Source organism: Falco naumanni, chromosome 15 (genome assembly GCF_017639655.2).
Source record: "Falco naumanni isolate bFalNau1 chromosome 15, bFalNau1.pat, whole genome shotgun sequence".
Lineage (NCBI taxonomy): Eukaryota > Metazoa > Chordata > Aves > Falconiformes > Falconidae > Falco > Falco naumanni.
Genome location: NC_054068.1, coordinates 20571582 through 20587334, shown reverse-complemented (window position 1 = coordinate 20587334; position 15753 = coordinate 20571582). Strand labels below are relative to the sequence as shown.

The 15753-nt window shown below is 39.8% G+C and overlaps 1 protein-coding gene across 5 annotated transcripts in view; it reads left to right on the top strand.

Annotated features, from left to right (window-relative positions):
- PHAF1 (phagosome assembly factor 1) overlaps positions 1-15753 on the top strand; it is a 38014-nt gene that overhangs the window by 16567 nt on the left and 5694 nt on the right. For all 5 annotated transcript variants that reach the window (XR_005831081.1, XR_005831082.1, XM_040615070.1 and 2 more), the window contains 9 exons: positions 2786-2880; positions 5469-5566; positions 7409-7521; positions 9555-9688; positions 10433-10516; positions 11216-11298; positions 12054-12097; positions 14136-14179; positions 15546-15604. Coding sequence is in view for 3 of the 5 variants with exons in the window: in XM_040615070.1 (XP_040471004.1) it covers positions 2786-2880; positions 5469-5566; positions 7409-7521; positions 9555-9688; positions 10433-10516; positions 11216-11298; positions 12054-12097; positions 14136-14179; positions 15546-15604 (754 nt within the window). In the remaining 2 variants the exon portion in view is untranslated. The remainder of the gene's footprint in view (positions 1-2785; positions 2881-5468; positions 5567-7408; positions 7522-9554; positions 9689-10432; positions 10517-11215; positions 11299-12053; positions 12098-14135; positions 14180-15545; positions 15605-15753) is intronic.

The following is a 15753-nucleotide window of genomic DNA, read 5'->3' as shown; positions in this document are numbered from 1 at the left end:
TGTGATAACTTTTATTTCTTCGTATTTTCTGAAACAGTAAAGGCAAAGAACCAGAACAGTTTTCAGCATGTGGGAGGGATGATTACCATGTTTTCATGCCCCACAAAAATTTGAGTTGGGATGGGGAGAGAGAGGTGGGAAGCGAAACCTTCCTCCTGATGTGACCGAAGTACCAAGTGCCAGTTTTCATGAATGAAAGTGTGACACAACCATCCCATTTTTAATCTGTCCTAACACTTCTCCAGAACTCCAACACAAGCTCTTGAAGTTTGAAAGTATTTTCTTGTTCATGTCAGTGTTAAACTCGACAGAATTTCAAACAAAATTGTTGTCTTTCACTTAAAACCAAGGTGGTTGCAACAGAACTTTCCTGCAACAGGATACAGTGATAGTTTCAAAACTTATTTCAAAAGGTTAGCCATGGTTTTGTGTTGAAACCAACCTTCAGCGAGCAGTTCTGGTTTTGCCAAATCAGTGGTTTTGAAAAAGAAGAGTCATGAGGAAAATTGCAACCGGCTTCATTACTTTTTATGTTAGTTTGAAACATCGTAGTATTTTTGTCATGGGGCTGACTGAAATATGACCACTTTGGAGGTTGATGGCTTTGTCAAAGCCAAGATTTCATCCCACATTTCCATGATTCTCTGACCTGACCTCCTGCTGGGAAGCGCTTGCTCTTGCCAGTGGTTCTGTTGAAATCGCATCCTGTTCTGAGTCCTCGTGGATGTGGCTGTTTGCCGAAGTGCCATTCAGCATGGGTAAGCGCTGTGTGATTGAACTAAAGAAATAAGGTAAAAGAGAAAAACCACCATCCTTCCCTCCTGCCACAGTGGCCTTGCAGGGATAAGGGGTGGTTCCTGTCTTCGGGCTCTGTAACTTTCGGAGACTTCGGAGCCTGCCCAGGCGCCCATGAGGTGCCAGGAAAGTCTTGTGTCTGATACCAGTAAGGCTTGACTTTTGGATCTGCCTCTGCTTTTATCAGAACCGTGTCCGTTCTGCAGCCTCGCTGTTGTCGGTGGCTTTGTCCCATCCTGCTCTACAGAAATGTTTCCCAGCTGGTCACACTCTGTTGCTTTCCTGGAAGGCAAACTCTCCCTCACCGGGAGTACAGCAGCAAAGAAGCAGTCTTTTTGCTTTTGTCAGCAATTTTGAATGGAATTATTCTGCAGGGTACCTGTATAGTAAACAAAAAGAAGAATAATTTTTAAAAAAGGCTTACCTTGTTCAGGCATGTGGTTGTGACATATGGTCTCGAGGGAAGCATGAGAGAACTTCGTAAGGATAAAACCATTCCTTGCCCTTTAAGCCTAAGCATCCACAAACATTGCAGGGGATGGGAACCGATGCGATGTGTATAATCAGATATCACACTTGGCGTGACTAGGGGAAAAACACTGCTCCAGCTGGCTGTGGGCTTTGGAAAAGATGCATCATAATTCATCACATGAGAGAGATTTGTGTAATTTTCCTGCCGATCAAAACATTTCCCTCTCCCTGCACGTTTTCCTTTGAGTGACAGGCAGGGAAAAGGCTCTTAACCAGCACATTCTGCAGAAAAGGCAAATAATAACTTTTGAGAGCTTAATGCTTTATTGCTCAACTACTATTTTTCTGTCATGGGTGGTCTGGCATTGTCCAGATACCTTGTGACTTGTCTCAAGTTGAACATCTGAAAGGCACTTGGGGTGGGGTGAATATTTATATTTTCTCTCTATGCTCTGTCATCTTAAATATAAAATTGTAAGGGAAAAAAAGGGAATATTGAATCAATTTCCTTTGGTAAAGTAGAAGAAAGCAGCTTCTTTTGTCGGAGTGTTTCTTTATGTTTTTTTGCCTCTGTTTTCAAACTGTTTTGCAAATGAACCAGCCTCTGTGTGTTACAAGAACACTGTGTTACCCCCAGCAGCTACTGGGCACAGGTTGAAGTTTGATAGCATCAATCCCAAAACTGTTCCCAAGCTCCCAGTCTCCTGGGCTTGTTTTTAAACTTTCCACAGTCTCTCAAAGCAGTATGTTTTGTTAGAGTAAGTACTGGGATGACTTCTGTTGCTGTTTATAGTTGATGATGTGCAATTTATTGCAATAAATTGGGACATCTCGTGATGTGATGACAGCTAGAAGCCTGTGCGTGTTCTAATTTATTACTGCTCTTTGTAAAAGCAGACTGATCGGCTAGTGTTTCTGGTGATGCTATTTTTAATTACCACTCTTAAGTGGCCTAGAACCTGCGTGTCTGAAGCATTTCCTCCTTGTGCTGTACCAGTCAGGATCACGAGTAGCTGAACTGGTGCATGCGAGTGGGAGCTCCTCTGGACAGGTGGAGGTGGCAGGGAGGTACCTGTCAGCTCCCACTGGAACGTGCTTCCCGGTGGGGTGAAATACGGAATTTATCAGCATTCTGGGCACATCAGTCTGAAGGATTTTCTGGTTAATATTGTACATTCACATAACGCTGAACAGGAGTGTACTAATAGTGGCTGTTTAAACTGCTTGAGGGATGTTAAGGTGTAACTGATTGTGTCATCCTGTATAATTGTATCATTGGGGATAGGTTAGCGCCTGCAGGCTTGCATAGGCAGCTGTAATGAATCTAAGGTTTCTTTTATTGCTGTGTTTCTACTGCAACAAATAAAAAGCAAAACTATTACTGTCCTGTGTAATTGTGTTCCTCCTACATCTTGAGACGTAGTTAATTCATTGAGGTGATGAAAGTGCTGTTAGATGTGAACTGGAAAATTTTTCATTTATTTTGGTAACCCTGTTTTTGCTTTCTTTTCCCTTTTAGTGTATAATTCAGCTGAGCAACTCTTTCACCTCAATTTCAGAGGACTGTCGTTTTCTTTTCAGTTAGACTCCTGGACTGAAACTCCGAAGTACGAGGTCAGCAATCATTCTTAGTTAATGGACAGTCTTTCTGCCACTGGTATTTGCGAAGTATCACCTACAGAGTGTCTTGCCTGCAAGCAAAAGAAAATAGTAATTTAAAAGGAATTTAACTCCCCAGTTGTGCTTATTTGTATTTTATTCGTATTCATTCAAAAATTTAAAATTTTCTTCCCTTTAGCAGAAGGCGTATGCTTAGAAGTGTTGCTTGCATTGTGAACTGGGACTAGCGATTTTGTTGTTGAAAGGAGTCTTCTAAAAATGAGTGCTGTCTGTGCAAATACGTAAATATTAAGCAATCTACTGGAGGGCTGTTCTTTTATCAGATATTTTTGAATCTCATCAAAACAATTATGCAACTAAACTAGGATAGAGTTCATGAAATACATTTTCATCTTAAGTGTCCTTCAGTTTGAGTGCTTTTAGAAAGCCAAATGAGCGAGCTTTATTTGTAATACCTGTTAGCGTATTCACCAAATGTTCAGATGAGTTACTGAGTAACTAAACATTACTGCATTCTCTGAAATCTTTGGAAATCCCTCTCTGTAGTGGAAACAAGATCAAGTCTTCTGTGATTTCCACCTACATTAATGAAAACTTATGTGTAACTTGTTTTGTGTGAGAATGGAAATGCTCTTGGTTGTATTATCTAGGCTTCTCAGTTAAAAATAATGCATGCTGTATGGAATTAAAATAAAAAGGAGCATATAAAGAGCCAAAACAAAGTGGGGAGAAAACAACCAATGTGATGACACATGTTCTATGTCACAGCCTGGTACTTCAGTAGTTGTGTCTTGATGTGCTACGAGAACGGGGTAGCTGGGGGAAGTTACTGTTTAGCAGTAGTGAAAGTCAGTTGGGTCTCAGAAATATTGGAAGGTAAATAGAAACCAAATAAGCCAGACAGAAGTAATGTCCCAACAAAGAGTAGTTGGGTTTCATGCAAGAGTTCCTAGGATGTTTGTGAATAACATGGCTAAGTTGCTAAGGAAGACAATTGTTATACCAAAGACTTGAAAAGATCACAGAATCATAAAATAGCTCAGGTTAGAAGGGGCCACTAAAGGATCATAGAGTCCAAATCCTTACTCCTTGCAGGACTGCCTAAAAACTAGAAGATGTAAAAATAAAGCTGCTAGGATCAGTTTTAGCCATTGCATCTGTGTCTTGTTTTGGTACGTGGTTCAGTTAACTAAGAAAATAATTGGGGATACTTACAGAATGCTTGGTGCGAATATGCTTCGAGAGGGACATAGCCTGGTTCGTGGATGATAGTTCTTTGTAGCTGCTGGAACAGCGGAGAAAATTTTACCTTCTCAAAGCCTTTCATCCAGTTGTTCAAACAGGGTTTGTAAAATGTTGTTTGTGCAGAGTGAAAGGCAAAATTCTCCCCAGGATTATAAACGAGTTGAAACAGGATAGTTTAGAGAACAGAGTAGTATAAAACAGTCCACAGGGAACGTGACTATTTGTAGATCCTTTTAGGGAGGAACATTAGGAAAGACTGAGGAGTGAAATGAAACTGGAAGATGGCAAAATCTTTCAAGTTCAGAGAGGTTTCATGCTGGAATGCTGAACTACCTAGCAAAACAGTGTAGTCTTTGCACATGGAAGTGAAAAAACTGAGGAAAACTTTGGGTGTTGCAAGGTGGAAGTATGTTCAAAAGCTGACTACTTTAGAAAGCTGTGTTTTGAGGTGTTCATGTTCTGGGTAAATTCAGAAAGAGGATTGAAATCAGGACATCTCTAGATTTGCTAAGTAGTGAAGGTTCCTGTCTACATACTTACAGTAGCTAAAATCATTGCTTTGGGTTAATTTCTTTCCGCCTAAGTACAACTTTTTCTGTTTGCCTTTTATGTGATGTCCTGCTAAAGTACACCAGGGTAATAGTTGGCATATTGCACATCTTGGTTTTGTTGAATGCTTGTGACAAACTTAGTTTCTTTTCTGTCCAGGGCTAGTAAAGTATGTTGAAGTCTTGAAGAAGGTCCTGTCATCTTCAGAGTTGAAAGAAATAGGCTCTTACTGTACTAGAAGAATGGCTCTGACTTCCTTAACATGCTTTCTTATTTTGTGAGAACACTCAAAGTCCGTATCAAAAGCAGTATGTGTAAGACTGTGGCGATAAGGAGAGCAGAAAATCAGATAGAGGCGTTTTACAAACCAGCAAAAATGTTTAAAGGCTGAAATGATTGCAGTGGGAGGCAAGAAAGAAGGGTCTGCCTTAAAGATACAGCATTACAGTACAAATATGTTTATGTTAGTAGTACAAATATATTGTTAGCTGCCAGTGATCAAGAAACTTGAATCCTCAGTACGCCATGGCTAATTGTTCGGCTAGTGCCATCTCTTGGTGGACAAACGCAGTGAGCATTTCACCCCAGCCTGCGGATCCCGGGGTGGTGTAATGTAAAGAAGCACCATCTAGAAGGGCTTTTAATTGTTGGGTTTTACCCTCTTTGGTTTTTTTGGTTAGAGACTTACCTGAATTGGTAAGCATATACTGTATTTCTAACGTAATCTGTAACTTTGACCTGAAGTGTCTACTGTGTCGTGTAACAAGAATGATTTTGTGTATCCGCAGCCTAACTTTGCCCACGGTCTAGCCTCTTTGCAAATTCCGCATGGTGCGACTGTGAAACGTATGTACATCTACAACGGGAACAGTCTGCAGGATACCAAGTATGTACAGCTCGTTGTGCTGTTTTGATCATTTAGCATATACTCTTTTTTCCTCATTTATTTAGGGTTTTGTGAATGCAAAATACACACTTTGTTTCTAGTACAGTTTGGGTCTTTTGTGAACTTGATAGTGTACAGAGTGCCTTTAGATACCAGCCTCTTTCAAATTTCCATAGGTGGTGTCCTCGGACATTATAATCAAATATTGATTTGATTTCTGTTGCTATAAAAACAGCTTGGCTCAGCTGTAGTAGGCTTCAATTGACCTGAAAATGAATTAAGTAAGTAAAGGGGAAAAATAGTAAATCTGGTAAGAGAAGCAGTTGGGCTATCTTTATTGAAGATCTGGATGGGAGGATTGAGTGCACCCTCAGTAAGTCTGCAGACAACACCAAGTCGGGGGGAATATTGACCTGCTGGGGGGGTCAGCAGGCTCTGCAGAGGGGTCTGGGCAGGCTGGACCCATCGGCCAAGGCCAATTGTATGAGTTTCAACAAGATTCAGTGCTGGGCCCTGCATGCAATGCTACAGGCTCAGGGAAGAGCGGCTGGAAAACTGCCTGGCAGAAAAGGACCTGTGGGTGCTGGCTGACAGCTTGGCCCTACCAAGGGTCTTAAGCCTAAAAATAAATTTTTAATTATTTTTTTATAGCTAGAAGACTTAAGCCATATGCATAACGTACCATATATTGAATATATTTGCAGTTACCTGATTGAACTTGCTAATCTGAGGAAACTAATCTTCATGGCTAAATACTAATGGAATAGTTATATTTTAATATGGTTAGTGTTTTCATGGTATTGTATTCTGTCGTCTTTTAAGGAGTAATCTATTGTACAACATCTGATGTTTTTCTCTTTCTAAAAACCTTGTCCCTGAGGTTCTTTACTCAAGGAAATATTGTAAGGACTTTTGTAAATTCTTCCTTTCAGCTTATAAGTACCCAGACTGTTAAGGTGGTAGTTTTTGCAGAGGCAGTTGTGTTTTAATGCCAGGAGGAGATTAATGCATCATTGGATTACTGCTCAGAAGGGAGAGAACCTTGTTTATGCAGATGTTGTCTCCCAATTAGAAATAAGTGCACTTCAGAAAAATGTTGTTTTCTGTGCCCATCTGTGACGTGGTAGGCTCTAGTAGAAGTGCTAGTTGTTGCATGGGGCTCTGGTGTGTGTGGGTGTGAGAGCTCAGAGCCTGACTTTTAGCTCAAGTCATTCACACAGAGAAGAAGTTCACATAAGAAGTGAATTTTACAAAGCATATACAAACTAATATACAAAGCAGCATTTAAAAATCTTACTTGGGGCTGTTACACTTTTCTCAAATATAACTAACTGAATTAAAATCAGAACTTCTCAAGTAAAGCAGCACAGTTGTGTTTGGTGTACCTGCACAAGCTGATGGCATGTTCTAGGCAAGGCTTCCCAAGAGCAGTGAGAGCATTGTGCTTTTCTGCTGCATTGGGGTGATACACCTTGTTCAAGGAGCAGGTATCTTTAAAAACTATATGACTTCCATTTTTCCCTGAGAGAAGTCTGAGATGACAGGTCCTTACAGGAGGTATGCAAAGGCTAGATACAGTTTCAGTAGTTCCTGGAGTCTCTAAAACTTGCTGTTTGTTTCATTAATAGTGAAGGTCCTGCATGTGAGTGCTGGCTTGTTCCTCTTCCTTTTTCCCCAGGCTCTCTGATCCTTGTGTTTAATATAATTTTTAATCTTCAGTCTGAATTAAATGCAGCTTTGTCAAAATGAACGTGCTCTGTTCCAGTGAACTGCTACCAGCTTGTTAATGGAAAACTTGAAGACTAAGCGGAATCCTATGCACACTCTTATGATTGGTTTCAGGGCTCCCTCGATGCCTCTCGGCTGTTTCCTCGGTAACGTGTATGCTGAGAACGTTGATGTTCTGAGAGATGGAACTGGACCCTCAGGTTTACGGCTTCGCCTACTCACTGCAGGTACTAGTGACACTGAGAACATGGAACTGATTGCTTTCCCTGAGGAAAAGAGGGATAAACATGTATAAATCAAGCGTAGGTTATTTGTGATGACTTTACAGGTGATTTCAAAGTGTTCTATATACCTTATTTTGAACTATTGAAAACAAAGCCCAGTGAAATCCCTGTCAAGGTGAATCTGCCTGCTGTTGCATTTCCCTGTCCCTGGAGAAATCACTGAGGACTGTAGCCCTGTTCTCAGTAGCTCCACGTTCTTAGAGTCCGTCTGCAGAAACGGAATTTGTGTCCAGGCGTACATATAGAGTAAAACAGATGCAAGTATATCACTGAGAAAAATCCATGAGAAATCAAGAAACCTTATGCACGTGTGCATTTTTCGAGATTCCAGTGAGCTGTATGAAGTTAATATATTTGTGATTAATTCTGGAAGGCTTTTAAAAATGCCTGCAGGAGACTACAGCAATGCTGCAGCCTTAGACTGCACTTTAAATTCAATTCTGTTTTCATTTGCTGTAGGAGGCAACCGTGAAAGTGACAGAGGCTGATGAGTACCTTCTCCTTGTGTGTGCTTTCAGAAATGGGAAGGGTATGCTTGCCTAGAAATGAGGGAAAGATACAATGACTGCAAAGGAGTCTTGCTCAGTCACCATAACTTGAGACATAACAATGTTAGTAAGAAAAAATACGGAGATCTTTTCAACAGTTTTCACTAGCAGGTTCAGCTTTTGACCGTTCTGATTGCTAGCTGTATGTACATTGAGGAAACACTGGGAATACATTTGCAATATGCAGAAGTTAAAAAGGAGAAAATTTAAGATGAAGGATTAAAAAATATGAAGAAAAACGAAGCAGGTGTTTTCAAGCTACTTCGCTTCTCTCTGTAAAGAGGAGTATAACGGAGACCTGCCTAGGACAGGGAACATACATCCTCATGTACTAGGGAAGGAGTTAGCTTTAACATCACAATAATATAAACTACTTTGAGAAATTGGACGCTTTTACGGTAGAGTGTCAAGTTTAGTTAAGTGTTTATATATATATATATATGCAGCTTAAAGGAAATGTTGTCAATGAATAAAAAAAATTGTTAAATTATATCACTGATGTTCAGACTAAAACTTGCCAAGAGGCAGTCTGGACATGTGCTGTTCTTGTCTTGCTAAAGTTTGCAGAAACTCCGTTGTAGAACACGTTACACGCCTGTTCTAGCACAAGTTTTTTGCAAGCGTATTAATTTGAAGAAACCCGTGCTTGAGACATCAAGGATGACTCAATCAGATTTTTCTGATTTATTTTATTCAATAACTACTACATAAATAATGCATAGTGGGAAAAGCTAAGTGTGTATTTAGAGCACATCCTGCATTTTGCAGTCACTGCTGCACATGTGTACATGCATTCTCGTAAGTGTGAGGTGCTGCGTTCCTGAAAACGCATGGGGTCACAAACTGTAAGATCGTTCAATTTCTTAACATCTGCTGACGGATGTCAGCAATTCATCTATGTAATGGCTACTCAGTAAGATCCATTTTTAACAGTGGTTGCGTAGGAACATACTTGCTATTTATGTAATAAGCTATGGAAATCTTGAGTAAAGAATGTAGGTTCTCTGACACAATTAATATGGATGAGGAATTATATTTTATGGGCTTTACTTCTCGAGCTGGAGATACATCTCTAGCTGCTGAAGTCGAATGTTTTAGGACTAGAAATAATTCCTGGCACTTCCTGCTAATAACCAGCTGATCAAGTTGAAGTGGGCTAGGAAAGCATGTCCACGTGAATGGCAAGGAAGTGAAGATAGCATTGCTGAAGTTGGAGGTTAAGATGGGGATCTGTGCAATGGTCAGCACGCACATCACTTTGATAAGAAATGTTTAAACTGTTGCAAAATAAATGGTTAAACTTAGCTTGGCACTGTTCAAATACAGCTGTTTGGTTTGTGATAGAGGAATGCTAAGCTTTTTGTATTCTTTTGCTGATGTGCTCTCTGATTGGGAAGGATGAATTTTGAGTTGTTTTCCATTCCTCAGGTTGTGTCCCGAGTGTTTTAGCTGATGCCAAGATGCGGGTATTGGAGCGTTGCGTGTACTTCGGTGATTCGTGCCAGGATGTGCTGAGCACCCTGGGGTCTCCGCACAAAGTCTTCTACAAGTCCGAAGATAAGGTGAGGGAATTCCTTCAGGTGCAGGACTGGATGTTCAGTGCTGTCTCAGTTTAATCACAGGGCCTGCATTTTGCGAGGCCAGTGAAATTAAACTGCCAGGTAGCACAAATTATGAGTGCTTCACTTGACATGTAATAGGCCAGGATGAACTGTTACATAATTTCGTTTTAAGAAGTTTTTTAGGTTAAATTGATGTAAATCTGTTTAAATTTAAAAGAAAATAAGGATAAAATTGCATCTTGGTAACTGGTTTTACAATTGCTTAAAAATGGGAGCACTTTTGAGTCCAAATGAGCCTTAGCAAGTGTGTACTGCCTATTTTAAATTACAATTTATGCAAAATAACTGAATTTCATCATGTTAAGTGGTTTAAAAATAGATAAAAATAGGAACACTTTTGAATCCAAATAAGCATTAGCAAATGTGTACTGCCTGTTTTTAATTATATTTTATGGAGAATAACTCCAGCATATAGTTTGATCCTTTCCTAATATTTTTACCTAGTAGTGTATAAGTAAACCTTTTACTTCAGATAACTAAAAAAGAAAAAAAAGCTGACGTGTCATTGTGCCACTGCAAGCAGGTGATGGTTCTGTCATGAAGCACAATATCTTACATATTTGAACAAGGGCTTCAGATTATTATTATGGCAGATCGTGGCAATTTGGTTTAGTGTAGTGATGTTAATGGCATTCACCTTTGTCAGCGCTATTAAATACCTCTGAAAAAATGTGTTTCTTGCAGATGAAAATCCATTCGCCCTCGCCCCATAAGCAAGTCCCATCAAAGTGCAATGACTACTTCTTCAATTATTTCACACTTGGAGTGGTGAGTGGGAAGCTTCCATAAACATATCCTTGTAAAGTTCGGATGTAGTTACACGGCAGTTCTTTCAGAAGGCTAAAGGCTGTGGGAGGTAAGGCTGCAAAACTCTTGATTGCTGCCTTGGGAGCCTCTGGCTGTGAAAGCGATGCTGACTTGCACTTGCAAATCCAATCAGTAATGTCTTACCATCTCTACCAGTGGATGGAGGGCTCTTTGTGCTTCTCCATTCTCTCAGGTTTTCTCCCTCTGCCACGCCTGATGCATAATTATACTAGTTCTTGTTTCTGAAATCCACGCTCCTGTCCCGCAGAACCGAGATAGGTGTGTGCCATGACACCAACTGTGAAAGTGTGTTGAGCTGTGGGACGTAGTTCAGCCTTCATGTCCCTCCTTGCCGCGATTTTGCTTTGGTCTACATTACTGTAAATAGTATGCAGAAAAACAAGACTTCCTTAGAAAACTTGCCAACATTTAGCAAATGAAACTGCAGTTGTGATTGACTGCTGGAGGAAATGTGTGTTTATTTGAGTTTACAAATAATCTCATTTTCAAATACTACTTTTCATAGTTCCATTCAGTTCCAATGAGATAGTTGCATATCTCTATATACAGGTACTGTTGTAACCAATCTCAGGTTAGCTTGGGGAAAGCCACTTTCCTCTGTCCAAATTGCCTCATGTCTGCCTGTGTTTTCTTCGACAGGATATTCTCTTTGATGCAAACACTCACAAGGTGAAGAAATTTGTCCTGCATACAAATTATCCTGGTCATTACAACTTTAACATGTGAGTGTAAAGAACTGATCTCTTAAAGAGCATTTTAGAACATTTCAAAATGAAGTGCTGGGTTCCCTTCATAGAAATCAAGTATTTTTTCGCAATGGTTTCAGCCATCATTATTAGCATGGGGTTTTTTCAATTATTTTCTTCTTACTTTGAAATGCCTTCATACTGTCAGGTATGTCTTAAAGCAGTAAATGAGGTAAGGTAGTTCTTGGTTTGGCTATAACGTGCAAACTCTCTTGCTAGAGGCAAATTTCATATTAAGCAGGAGTGTCCATTTACTGGTAGGTAGGCTGCTGGTTTTTCCTGACATTACTTATATTTTTTTTTAATCACTAACTGAAATAATCTCATGCTTTTGAGGATATTTTTAATACTGTCTAAATGTAAACTCCTTAGAGGAGGAATGTGAGTTAAAGAAGTGATTGGATACCTGATTAAAACAGTGTTAGTGACAGAGAAATCTGTAGTACTGATTCTAAGCTGAGTATTTCTCCATCCACTCTGCGTAACAGCAGAGCAGTTTGTGCTGAAGGACCTCTTGTGTCCTCTAGAAAATTGTGTTAGGACATTTCCAGGCTGCTGCCTTTTCTGATGTAGAAAATAGAAATGAGAACTTTTCTTTAGCCTTGAGACTCTCATTTTTGTTTTATTATTCATGTGACTTTTCATTAAACTGGTTATGAGCCCTGAGTTTATGCTATGCAGTTATGTTGGCTTTTCTGTTTTCTAATAGCTTTACGATTTGCACTTTCTAGTTACCATCGCTGTGAATTCAAGATTCCACTAGTCATTAAGCGAGGTGAGTAGTTTATCTGTTGTCTGGCTTCAGCGGGCGTATACCACAAAACGCTCAAAGGGGAGGTATGATCGGTTTACTTTTCTAATGCATCCTTCATTATCAGAGGATGCAGAAGTTGAAAGTCACTGAGACGGGGGAGAAATTTGGGGGTTAGGTGTCTATTTAAGTAAAAAAGCTACTTCAGGACAAGTTAGCAGTTCTCTGATTTTACTTACGCTACCTTGTTTACTTACTTGGATCATATAAATATTTAGCTGCAACATCACTAATTTTCTGTAATGCTGCCACTCTGCTAAAACCAATTACCTTGTGCCTGGAGCCTCAAAATCTGTAAGGCAGCGTTACTCCGAGCTGGTCTGTCCAATCCACTGTTGAACTTCTTAGTGTTGAACTTACTCCTGGAAGGCTTGTTCAGGAGACAAAATACAAACGGGTTTGGCTGGGAATGAGAACAAGCATCTCATCAAAGAACAACAAGAATATGGTGGTTCTATATGCTATAGACAAAGTACGTCTGGTGTTTACTTGCAAATCTCTAATTGAAAAAGAATACATATTATCTGTAGTGCTCATTCTGCAAGTACTAAGGTGTGCCCAGCTCTGTGCGTGTAAGTAATCCCAACAAAACATGAGGAACCTTGTTTAATTGAAGATTATAGTGATCAAGGTGGACATCTAACGTAAGAATTAATAGGTGTACTAGGAAAGTGTGTGTCTTGATCATCTGGGGAATATTGGGTTCTGGCTAGAATTTGGCCAGAGGTGCTTTCTTCATTCTGGTTGGCTTTCACTGAAAGCATTTTCCTGGGGAATGGACAGTCCTCCTGTGGCTGTCACAGCAGTGTGAGCGTGGAAAATGAATAATAGCCTGGAACAAACAATGTTTCTGTAAGCAAGCTTATATGAAAATTGATTTGTGCTTCAGCCAAGAGAACAAGCATCAAAGCTCTGACTTTTCAAATTCTTTTCCCTTAGGTTATTGTGCAGTACTTCAAAGGCATTAATTTCTGATTATTTTTATTCACCTCAAGTAATAGCATGAATCTCTTCTGAATATGTCTGGGTCTTGGGTGTTTGTGTAGTTTTTTTTTTAACTCTCCTTTCTGGTCGCTACCTTTATGTTCAGGACAAGTAAAAAAAATGTTAAAATTTATGAAGACCCCACGTTCTTCCATCTGGTGTCAGTGCCTGATGCAGCTTTATTAACTCCCTGTTGTAATTCAGCTTCAGACAATAAACTGACAGCCAGAGTTCAAGTTGCCCAGACACTGAACTCTTTCAACATAAAGAGAGCATGTTTATTTAGCAGGTGGAAAATACAGAGAATCTTTCAATCAAGTCAAAGACCATTTGCTCAGTTTGACTTGTTTAATGTCTAGGTCCATTCCCACTGCTTCAGGAAGGTGCTTTCAATATTCAAAAGTCCCCAGATCTATGTATGAAACAGTGCTTGAAACCACGAGCAAACAATTTGGTTTTAAAGACTGGAAGTGTAAATGTAGTGCTGTCTTCACCTGCGGCTTTTTTATTATTTAATGTGTAGACTGCAACTCCCAAGCTCTCTGCTATTTTTACTTCTGAAAGAGTGGCATTTTAGCTCATTTCAGGCCTGCCAGCTCCTGAGTCTCAAGCTGTCAGGTTTAGCCAGCTTATTTTTCAAGTGCAATGGAGTGTTTGGACTTAATGAGCAGCACATCATGTTCTTTCAATGAGTGGCTGTGCTAGGCTTGTTAACTTCGTGCAAAGAGATGTCATTTGTTTTATGCTGCCGTTCTTCTATGTAAGATTACAGCTTTAAACGTATATAGCGTTAGAACTTGGAACTTGCTTTAAATAGGTTTTATTTAATCGCCTTAACTGGCATTTAATCGATGATGTTGCCGATTCTGGTTGCTATAAATGCTGGTAAATTTCTGTGTGATCTGATCTAATGCTTCTATGTCTCCTGCTATCTGAACTAAACTCCCAAAATAAAGGATTATATATAGGAGACTGTTCAAGCATCAACTGTAAAGGTTTTTCTGTTTTTCTTTCATAGATCGTGCTGATTCACAGATGGAAACATGTACAACATACAGCAAGGTAAGTCTGTGCAGAAATGAATGTTTTCTTTTCTTAAACCATTCTATGCTGAATTTACAATATGCTTTGAAGAAACTATAGCAGTTGTGCCACATTGTTTTAAAACAGAAAAATTGAAGGCCAAAAGTTAATGTATGTTTTGTGGCTTAAAAATTTTGTTGTGTTAAGGGTTGAAGGCATCCATGATAGCACACTTCAAGTAAACTAAATTACTGTATTATTGCACGCTTTGCATTTTAAGATAGCTGCAGGTAGAAATTGAACAGTAAAATAAGTGACATGGGAAAGCTGTAGCAGTGGTGGCTGAGTGTTAGCTGGAAGAGGTATTTCTAAACACAATTTTCAGAGCTTTGCTACTTATGTAACTTGTGAAGACACATAGTATTTAACAAGAGGGTCCAGTGCCCTTCCACTTTCTTTTGAAGGGTGCCAGTAATGGGACGTTTCTCAGACAGCAGCAGGCCTTCAAAAAATGTCACTGCCAGCGTGACGCCTCCTGATGACAGCAGACTCCTTGAAGACTGTATAGCCTTGCCACCTAAATGAAACTCCCCACTGAGCAGTTGCTGCTGCAAGTTTGAGAGCTACGTTAAGTTGAAAAACTTCTCAAAAACTGTGTTCAGCAGTGTCTCTGCAGTTACCGTTCAGCCAGGGTCACTGCTGCTCTCTTGGCTCCTGGGGTGCCAAATGAAGGCTCTCCTTGGCATATTTTGGGTCCCATACTGGGAAGAAAAAATTGGAGTCAGCAACCTGGAAGCTGCCATTCTTTGCTTTTTGATTTGAATTACTTATACCCTTCAGTGCTTTGACTTACCTCCGTCTTGTGTGGGATACTGGCGGCTTCTTATTAAGTCTGCTTAAAGTGATGAAAACTGCTGGACGTTCCCAATCATTAAATAGTGCAGCTTTCCTCTTCTTTTCCAAACTTGTCACTTAAATCAAAGACAGACTTTTGGGAGAGGTAGCAGTGATGCTATTTTTTCCCTCTGCAAAGGTATGTAAGAGGATATTTTGTTGAAGTTTCCCACAGCTGCTTTGCTCTCTGAGGTGTCCCTGAAGTGCTACAAGACTTTCCAGCTACACTTTACCCATAAGACCCATAAAATATTTATATATTAATAATCCTAATGCAAAGCTATTTTGAGACAAAAAAGAGAATAAACCCTGAGAGGGTTTCCTAGCCCTAGTAATGGATAGTTTCCATTACTGAGCATGGCTCCAGTCACAAAATACTTCTGTAAATACAACCTCTGTTATTTGGCAAATGAGCATGTCACAAGCAAATGTACGTGATTCTCTTCCTACATAAAAAGAAAAAGTTTTCCTGTGCCTCATTTCTAACACACATTCTTTGATGTATTTATAGTGGGACAGTATTCAGGATCTTCTGGGGCACCCTGTAGAGAAGCCAGTGGTACTTCACAGGTAAAGATCTCTGTTTTGCTTGGCAGGGGTTGAGCTGGGAAGAGAGGATGAGTTCAGACAGAAAAGTGTTTATTGCAGTAGTTACTTTGGGGCTGTTTTGCTGTTAAAGTTTCAGTCTTTTTCACCACTAACAAGGCTAGATAGCTGCT